Consider the following 9,557-nt stretch of genomic DNA (forward strand, 5'->3'; position numbering starts at 1 on the left):
CTATTGGACTCGGCAGGGCTGGTCTTGTTCCTGGGATGGAGTGGCCTCAAACAAGAATTCTGGGTATATCCTGCAACAAGCACCTAACCCAGCTCTTTGTCAAAGCTTTCGCTAAGCTTCATTTCTTTTTTTTTTTTTTTTTTAAAAGAAACGCTTCATCCGTAAGAGAAATCCCCAAACAGATTTAGGATTATTTTAATTTTTCTCTGTAGTCCAGGCAGTTTTGATGTATTACCGGTATTCTGGACATTTTCCCTGCCTACTGTAACGCTGACGGCCAGTGGGTACCCGGCCAGTGCTTCAGATGAAGTTGTTGCCTTCTGCTCTAATGTTCCGATAGAGACTTAAAACACAAAAGAGTGAGCCCGAGAGAGCTCCTTGGGGTGAAATTAAGGCCAGAAAAGGAATTGTGTGTCTGCACAGATACTTGCACGGTAGCAAAATTTCTGGAATTTAATAGCTCGCTTCTGCTAAGGTCTTTGGGGAAGAAAAAAAAAAAAAATTATGAAAAAAATCCCCCTACAGAATGATCGAGAGCTACACACACAGAAATGCTTTCAAAACACAAGCATTTAATTTTTTTTTAAATGTTAAGTGAGATGTAAATATGTACGTTAGCAACAAAGTGCTCAAAAGCATACTGAAAACATATTCCATACACAGTTAGCAATAGAAGTCTGTACAAAAGTAATAAAGTTACACATTATAAAAAATACTCCGTAACTATAATTTAAAAGAGGGAAAAAAGACAAGGGAATTGATTTCTCGGTTCATATAATTTATTGCAGTTAGCACACAGTTTAAAAATTCACCAACACACCAATAGTACAAAACTAAACAGCATTATAAGTTATTCCCCCCTCAGGAAAATAAAACATACTATGATTGTCAAAGCTAGATGTCAGTCTAAGTTTTAGAACAAAAGAAGAATGTGAAACTAAGGAAAGGAAAAAAGCAATCACTCACGAGGACCACAAAAAAATCCAAGAGAAAGTCCATTTTCCTCAGACACTGATTGTCTTCTCTAACTTAAGAAAAGAATGTAGTTTTAAAACCTAGAAACTATTCAAGTAACTAAAGATAACGCTCCAAGGCCATTTTCACAGCTTTTTTTTTTTTTTGTTTTAAATGCCATTACAGCCAAATTAACACACATTTGACCAAATATTTCCAAAACAGTCCAGCAATACACAATGGAGTTTTCCATTCAGTATCTTAAGCACAAAAATAGGCTATGTTTACAGTAGTTAAGGCGATCAAATTTTAAACAAAAGCAGAGGGAAAAAAAAAAAAAAGGGGAAAAAAAAAAAAAAAAAAAGAAGGAAAAACCAGCAAACGTTTTCCATGCTACTCCCATAGACCTTATTTGTAAGTGCAAGACAGGAAAACAAACACTGTGCAAAATGCTTTTGACCTGCGTGTTGGTCATTAAAACCACACGTCAGGCTGCAGCCTCTGCTGCTTGGATACACATAGTCCTTCCCCTGCCCTCCCCCGGCCCCCCTGTCACTCAGGCCTTCCCAGGCCTTTCAGCCTGGGCCTTTCGCCTTTTTTTTTTTTTTTAAAACTTTTTTTTTTAATTTAATTCAGTCCACAGCCTCTTTTCAACGCGGGGGGGGTGGGGTGGGGAGGAAAAAAAAAAAAAAAGAAAAAAAGAAAAAAAAAAAAGAACGCCCTATTGTGGTGGAGTGGTGCAGCAGGAATCCTACCAATGCTCATCTGGGGAAATGGACGCACCTCAGTCGGAGCTGGCGTGGGGTCTGTGCAATTAGAAGGGGTCTGGGGTTAGTTAAATGCACACCGCACATGCAAATCTCGAAGCCTGGTTGTAAACATTCTTTTTTTTTTTTTTTCTTTTTTTTTTTTCCTTTTTTTTTTTTCTCCTTGTTATCGTAGCTAAATCGGCGACTCGTAGCTTAAGTTCTTCTGAACTTAAAGACAGTGGGAAAGTAAATTTAAATTAGATAAAATAAAAACAGTGCATTTCTCTTCTTCATAACACCGGCATTTTCAACGGTGTCGGGTTTTTTTTCCTAAGGAAATTAAATAATTTTCAACTCACTCGTTAAAGTTATACAATGCAAACAAAGACAAAAATATACTGAAAATCATGCATTTCTGTAGCGTTAATATTTACTTTTCAAGACTCAACTAAGAGCATCAACACAACCTGCCAAGTTCTTTGATACCTCCCCCCGGCCCATGTAATCAATTACAGTATACAATAACAGTAATTCACATTTTTTAAACACACAGTTCATCACTGCTGAAGCTGCAATATCCTTTTTCATCCCAAGCAAACCTTCACGTAAGACAGAGTCCCAGTGATCCCAGTGTACTCTCAGGGTTTTTGTTTTATGTTTTTGTGTTGGTTTTTTTGTTTTGTGTTTTTTTGTTTGTTTTTTTGTTCTTTTTTTTTTTTTTTCTCCAGTGGGAACTGTCAGAAATCCAGAAGTTGCCATAATAAGTTTTAAGTCAACCGCTTGTTTAAAAATAGATAATCCAGCATTTCAGAAATTTTCCATTTGGGTCTAAAAGCATTCAGGTTTCCAACAGCTAGAAAGGACTCATGCAATTATAGAAATGTAAAGGAACTGACAAAATTGGGAGAGGATTTCTACATTCAGATTTTAAGAGGAAAAAGATCGAGACCTTAAAAGAACGCAGTGTTTTTGGGGAGAATAAAGCCACGTCCGAATTTTTTGAATTGGAGATTCCTTAGAAGTAAAGTATCCGCTGGCTTCTATTCCGAAAAGGGGGAAAAATACGCTCCGTAATTTGTTACTTTGTCGGATTACCTCTACAGTTCGTTTTTATCGGAGTGCTAAATTAGTGAAATATTCATGCTGCCTTAAAGTGCAAAAACAAGCTAATAGCCAAACTTTCAGTTCAAGGAAACAAGATTGCTTTTAGACTGTACCACAACTATATAGATTTATATATATATTATTTATATATATAAAAATTTTATTTCCAAAGTTCTTGTGAGCTATCTTCTAAGGTCCAGTCTCTGACAGTAGGTAAGCTCAGTGCTTCGCTTTTGACAGACAATGAGTTCACCAACTCACAGTGAAACTTCCGAATGTGTCTGTAAAGGTCTCCGGACTGCGTGAACCTGCGTTCACACCACTTACAAGCGTGAGGCTTCTCCCGCGTGTGAACCACTGCGTGGCGGCTCAGGTTGTGGGAGTACTGGAAGCTCTTCCCACACTGGGTGCAAGTGTAGGGCTTTTCACCTGAATGAGTCCTCTCATGACGTTTCAAGGTGTACATGCAAGAAAAAGTCTTACCACACAACGAGCAGGTGGGGACATTGACATCGGTAGCAGGCTTGCTGCGGATCCCGTCCTGCTCTCGAAAGTGCGTGCTTAAATGGATCTGCAGGATGTGGGGGCTAGGAAAGACCTTGTTGCAGAGAGGACACATGAAAATTTGGCCAGCGGGGCTAAGTATGTTTGACACGTAAGGGAGCAAGCTGCTGTCCATGTTTCCTTCCACCTGGACCCTCTCGTTCTCTGGAGTTATCATTTCATCATCGCTTGCCTTGTCCTCTCTATCTAGCTCCCTCAAGACCGAATCTTCCCTCATCGGAGCCAGGTGGGCCGGCTCATACTGTACCCTGTTATTAGTGCTCACACTTTCTTTCACAGTGCTATGTTCCATATCATAGTCATTAGTGCCAACATCACTCTCATCACAGGAAGCCTCTTTCTCCACCTTCACCTGAACCAGGCTGCTTCTAAGCATGTCCTGCGAAGAGAAATAAGAACTGTTCAAATTTTCAACTCCTGAAAGGCTGGACTTGACAGACAGGTCCAGCACGCAGTCAACATCTGCTGAATCCCTCATGGAGGTGACAGACCTCTGGGACAAAGACTCTGTTGAGCTGCAGGGGCTGGCTACTGTTTTTCCAGCTGCTGCTGTGTGCGTCTCTGCCTCTCCGCCAGCCTGGGGAATGCCTGCTGAGTCTGAGGGCAATCTCATCCACATGTTCCCAGGCTCAGACGCCAAGTCCCTTTTGCTAGGCAGGATGTTCAATTTTTCATCTTCTCCGTCGTCTTCATCGCTGGGCAAGTCTCCTGGCATGTGGCTGCTGCCGTCGGAGAGGCTCTCCACTTTGTCTGAACAACTTGAGGCGTCTTCCTCCTTTTTTGTACTGTCTGCCTCCGTGGTTGCTTTCTCTTTCAGCTTCTTTTTGCAGACTTTGACAATGTCATACATGTGGAGATAACTGGCAGCTGCTAGCACGTCTTCAATGGGCAAGTCTTTGAACTGGAGCTTTCCTTCGTACATGAATTCAAGCAGGAGAGCGAAAGCTGGGGCTGTAACAATGTCGCTGTTCAGATGAACAATGTCCCTTTTGTCCAGCTGGTCCTTGTAAAAGAGGTGGAAATACATGCTGCATGAAGCCAGTACAGCTCTGTGTGCTCGGAACTGGGCATCTCCTACCAGAACAGTGCAATCACAAAGAAAACCCTGATGTCTCTGCTCACTCAGACACTGGAGCAAATGTCTACTGTGGTCAGGAAACTCCATACTGTCTTCATAACCTATAAGCAACGAGATTTTTAAAAATTAAATGTAGGTCGCAATCACAGAACTTACGAGTCCAAGTTACTCCACTGTAAAAACCTCATCTTTATATTGCCAGAATTCTGGTACTGACACCATGCAAAGATTATTTAACCCGTGTGTACGATGGCAACTCTTTCCCCGATCAACCACTGAAGTTACAATTTCCTTTCCATGGCAAATAAGCCGTTCTAATAAGCGCATAGATATGTTTGTAATTTTTTTTAAAGGATCGCTGCTGTTCATAAAATCTGTTCAACCATTATTTTTTTTTTTTTTAGGGAAACTTCCTCCAGATTGTGTCCCTAGGAGGGCAGACCCAAAAAAAATTTTTTTTTTTAAAACACTAAGTTTGAGAGCTCACGGGGAGGGAAGAAAAAAGAAATAAAATCAGACCATCAACCTTATTTTTAAAGTCAAATTGTAGTAAGAGGAGAGGTTTGCGCATGAAGAAATGCTAATATACCCAAATCTGAAGGTCTAACATTCATCGAGTATAAAAATTATTTACAGGTGTCAATTTATAGAGACAGCAAAATCAAGGCTTTTCGAAATTCAGGTCGCGTGGTTTTCTTGTTGTAAGTACAGTTTCAGTTTTAAAACCTTCTCCATACTGTACAACAGAACATCAACATTTTTTGCCAACATGCAGAATTTACGAAAAAAAAACCCTAACAACCAAAACGCCAACAAGCACCGCTTCCTCTATGTAGAAGGACAGAAATTTCCCTCCCCTCCCACACCAGGCAGAGTTTGCAGTACCAAACTTAAAAAAAAAAAAAAAAAAAAGTCATTCAACGTGAGCGTGTGTGCATGTGTGCATATTTAAAAATCAGTATCCCGAGTGCTGTTCTTACCCAAGTAATTTTCTAGTCACCTTCCTCGATGATAAAGAAAAAAAATAAACTTCAAAGAAGTAGAGAAGTCAAAACTCAAACAGAAAGTAAAATCTCTTAAAAACCTGTCTTAATCTATTCTTCAGTGATTGATAGCAATGCTCTCCCAAACCAACTAAGCAGATCGTGGCTCTAGGCTCGCAGATACTATTGAAAAATCCTCATCCCTCGCAAACCAAGATGTACTAAAACTTACAACACAACCCCTACTATATTCTGTAAAATACCATTGCTAAAGTAAAGCACGAAGATTTACAATACAATCACTTTAAGTGCCCCACAGCCAACATCAATCCTAATCCTTAAGAGGGCTAAAAATAAAGATTGGAGGGCAGCTCACAAGGTAGCTGTGATCAAATTAGGAGGCTGAAAGGACAGAGAGGGACGAAGAAGGAAGCTTATAAACATCTGATCCAGCTGACTGTGGCCATATGGCAGCTGCTGCCCAGATAAAGAGATTAAGAATAGAGGAGTGCGATTACAGCTGTCTGGCCAATTCAGGCAGCTCAAATCTACAAGTTCTAAATTAGTCGCAAATACAAAAACTCCTTCAAATAATTATTGTTATGCTGAAATAAAAGATTTCAAACGCTACACGCGAGAAAGAAAAGAGGAAACCAGACAAGCCATTCTCCCGGGTACAAAAGTTTCTAAACACATAACTGATTTCTATCTTTCAGAAGCACTACAGCTGTATGCTACTACGGTTCTGAGCTGCTGGATATTTAACCGTGAAGTTTAATGGAAGACTTCCCCACAAACACATTTTAGCCAGAACAGTCCTTTTTTTTTTTAAAAAAAAAAAAAAAAAGCACACTTCTGTATATTTCACTAAAACCCCAGTAAAGTCATTTAAAAGATGCAAGGCAAGAACATAAAGCAGAACTCTTTTTACGCTTGCCACTAAATCCAATGCAGTTTTGGTCTCAGACACGAAGAATAAACTTACTCTCTCCTTCTTCCAAACCAAGACATTCTCACAATATGCATTAAAGTTAATACTAACAACGTGCCCAAGAACTGATACTCTCCAACTGTAGCCCAAGCCTTTTGACTAAGTCCACTTATCTATTTAATACTCAATTTCATAGATTACCTCTAAACTTGGTTAGAAAAGTAATGTGATTTTTTTTCCCTGAAATTCAATAAACAACACACCAAAACAGAAATACGCTGTATCTAATCTATTGCTACTCCTACCTTTAGTACACATAAACCTGATTAAGTCCTTTCCTCTGAGTCTTGCTGGCTCCAGGTCTGTTAGATCGGTGGAAAAAAAGCAGACTAGGAGAGACAGATGCAAAGTGGAGATGATGTTAGAGAGGAATGAGATACCTTCTCCACACACAGATCTGCACACACTAACTCCCTGTCTGTGTGTTAGAATAAAAGGCTGAGGGATGGCAGGCTGTCAGCTGCTCTGACATCATGTTCAGATGGAAATGCTACCTCCAGCTGTGCTCCTTTTAATGCCATATGCTACTCCTCTACACTCCTGCCACCAGCTTTTTCTTAGGAGAACTTTTCTCTTCTGTTAGTATAAACAAAATACTTCAAAGTCTCTTTTTTTCAAACTTTCTAACAGGGAGGAGAAAAAAAAAAAAAGAGGGGAAAAAAAAAAAAAAAGAAAATCCTAAACATATGGGGCTGTACTGTATTCGCAGCACAGCAACACTTCTGCCTGGAAGCCGGAGGACCGCTTTATGCACTGACAGCACAGCCCGGCCGCGGGGTTACCCCACACACCCGCACCCCTTTGGGCTCTACCGAGCCCAGCGGTTCCGCCGGGAGGAGGAATCGCCCCAGCGCCGCTCCCACCCCGCTCCCGGCGCCCCGCTCCCCCGCCGCTCCTTTCGCTTTCAAGGCTCCGGCAGCGCCAGTGACACCGAGCGCTCCCAACTCCGGCCCCCCGGTACCGCCCAGCCCTTCACCTGCCCGGGCCGCACGGCTCCCGCCCGTACAGCTCCACTCACAAACCGCTCTTCCCCCGCCGCGGGGGGGTAAAGGGGGGTCGGGCTGCCCCTTTATTTGTCTCCCCCCCCCCCGGCCACCACCACCGGGACGCCGACTCCCGGAGCCCCCCCTGCCCCCCGCCAGCCGCTCGGCGAGGCGGGGAGCGGCGGCCGGGTGCCGTCCCCCCCTCGCACCGCCGGCGGGATCGGCCCCGCCGACCCCCCTGCCCCCCGGTGACACTCACGCCGCGCTCGCCTCTATACCAAGTCGAGCGGATTCACCTGCCCGCCGCCGGGCCGGGGGACGGGCCCGGCGTCCCCGGGCCGCGCCGGGCCGGGCCGTGAGGGGGAGGCGCGGCGCCGCCGCCGCCCGGCAAGTTCCCGGCGGGCCCGGCCCCCCCATCCCCACCGGGCGGCGGCAACTTTTCGCCGGGGCTGTCCCCCCTCCGCCCCGACCGGGGCCGGCCGCCCCCCGCGGCGCGGGGGCCTGCTCCCACCGGGCAGCACCGCCCCCGCCCGGGGCCGGGGCCGGTCGCACCGGCGGCCGCCCCGCGGGGGGAGGAAGCAGCTGCCCGGCGGGCAGGAAAAGCCGCCCCCGGGTCACGGCGGCAACAAAAGAAAAGTAACCGGGAGCGGCGCCGGGGCGGCCGGTCCCGCCGCCCGGGGAGGGCTGCCCCCGCCTCCCTTCCCCCCCACCCACCCCGCCTCTCCGGCCGGCTGCGCCCACCCCCCGCCGGACCCGCCGCCAACTCCGCCCGCCCCGCGAGGCCGCACCGGCCCCCGGCCCGGCGGGTGTGTGGGGATGGGGGCAGCGGGACTCACACTCCGCGGCGGCCCGAAGTCCCCGCGCTCCCGCCGCCGCCGCCGCCCGCCGGGCTCCTCTTCGCTCACTTGCCGCTCCGGGATCGCGTCTCGCCCCCCTCCCTCCCTCCCCCCCGCCCGCCCCCCGCGCCCGCTGGCCGCCGCCCCCCCCACCCCCGGCCTCCCCCCTGCCGGCAGCTGAGGAGCGAGCGGGGCAGCCGGCGGAGCGGAGTGAAGCGGGCCCCGCGCTCAGCGGCTCCCCATGGCACCGACGGCCGCAGACGGCGCGGAGCCCGGGGCCGGGCGGCCGGGCGCGGGGGAGGACGGGGGAGGGGGGGGGGGGTGTGCGGGAGGGCGGGGGCGCCGGGCGCACGCAGCACGGGCGGGCGCACGCACGGCGGCGGCGGCACAGCCGGGCCCGGGCTGCGGCAGACAGATGTTCGCCCCCTCCCCGCTCCCCACTTCGGACTCCGCTCCCTGACTGACAGCCCGGCCCGCCCCCGCCGCCGCCGCCGCCAACCGGCGCGGCGCCCCACCGGTGAGTGACGGGCGGCGGCGGGCGCTGAGTGGAGGAGGGCGGCCCGGGAAGGCCGGCGGCGCCGCCAATGGCGGCGGGCGGCGAGGCGAGGGGGGCGTGACCCGGCGAGGAGCCGAGGCGGAAGGGGGCGGGGCCCCGCCGAGCCCGGGGAGGGGGCGGGGCCGCGGGTGGGGCGAGCGCGGAGGGGGCGGGGCCGAGGAGGGGGCGGAGCTTTGCTCCGGAGGGCGCGCGCGGGCCGCGGCCTCGCGCCCGTTGCCGGGGCGGGCGGGGCAGGGGGGGTGTGTGTGTATGTGTGGGGTGGCGACGCGGTGCATGGCGGGACGGCGGAGGGGTGAGGGGGCGGCCGGGCCGGGGCCGGGGTCGGCGGTAGGCCGCGGCTATGCCCCTGCCCCTGTCCCTGTCCCTGTCCCTGTCCCAGGGGTGAGGCATATCCCTGCGGTCCCGTCTGGCCACGCAGGTGTTGGGGATACCTGTGCCGGGCCACGCCATATGTGGTGGGCCCGGCACGGTCTGGCCTGGCCTGGCCTGGCCTGGCAGGCCTCGGTGGCCGCTGGTGCTGGCCAGGCCGGTGTGCCCGCCCTGAGGATACCGCCCAGCGCCATCCTCCCTCGCTTTGCAAGGGGTTTGCCCACGGTTGCCACCGGCCCAGTGCGCGTTTCCCGCCGCCCGGGCGTTACTCACCATGCTGCCTCAGGGCCGGTTAGGATGGAGTGTGGCATAGATGACTGAGACCATGCAGCTGTTAGGAGCCAAGAACATCATTAGCATATAATTGCCGCGCGATTGTCTTGAGATCCA

General features: G+C 49.6%; 1 protein-coding gene across 6 annotated transcripts; it reads right to left on the reverse strand.

Moving 5' to 3' along the window:
• Window positions 1-1,983: 1,983 nt before the first annotated feature.
• On the reverse strand, window positions 1,984-8,386 carry ZBTB18 (zinc finger and BTB domain containing 18). 6 transcript variants are annotated; one of them, XM_063328916.1, is made up of 4 exons: window positions 7,703-7,721; window positions 6,669-6,752; window positions 3,863-4,550; window positions 3,572-3,750 (listed from the first exon to the last, which is right to left on the reverse strand). In XM_063328916.1, exons 2-4 carry the CDS (start codon window positions 6,679-6,681, stop codon window positions 3,720-3,722), a joined length of 732 nt encoding a protein of 243 aa, XP_063184986.1. In that variant the 5' UTR covers window positions 6,682-6,752; window positions 7,703-7,721; the 3' UTR covers window positions 3,572-3,719. The 6 variants fall into 6 exon arrangements, with proteins under 6 accessions (XP_063184981.1, XP_063184982.1, XP_063184983.1 ...); XM_063328911.1 differs by lacking the exon at window positions 7,703-7,721 and adding an exon at window positions 8,243-8,378 and having other exon boundaries at window positions 1,984-4,550; XM_063328912.1 differs by lacking the exon at window positions 7,703-7,721 and adding an exon at window positions 7,666-7,691 and having other exon boundaries at window positions 1,984-4,550.
• Window positions 8,387-9,557: the final 1,171 nt, after the last annotated feature.

Source organism: Chroicocephalus ridibundus, chromosome 3 (assembly GCF_963924245.1).
Source record: "Chroicocephalus ridibundus chromosome 3, bChrRid1.1, whole genome shotgun sequence".
NCBI classification, from domain to species: Eukaryota; Metazoa; Chordata; class Aves; order Charadriiformes; family Laridae; genus Chroicocephalus; species Chroicocephalus ridibundus.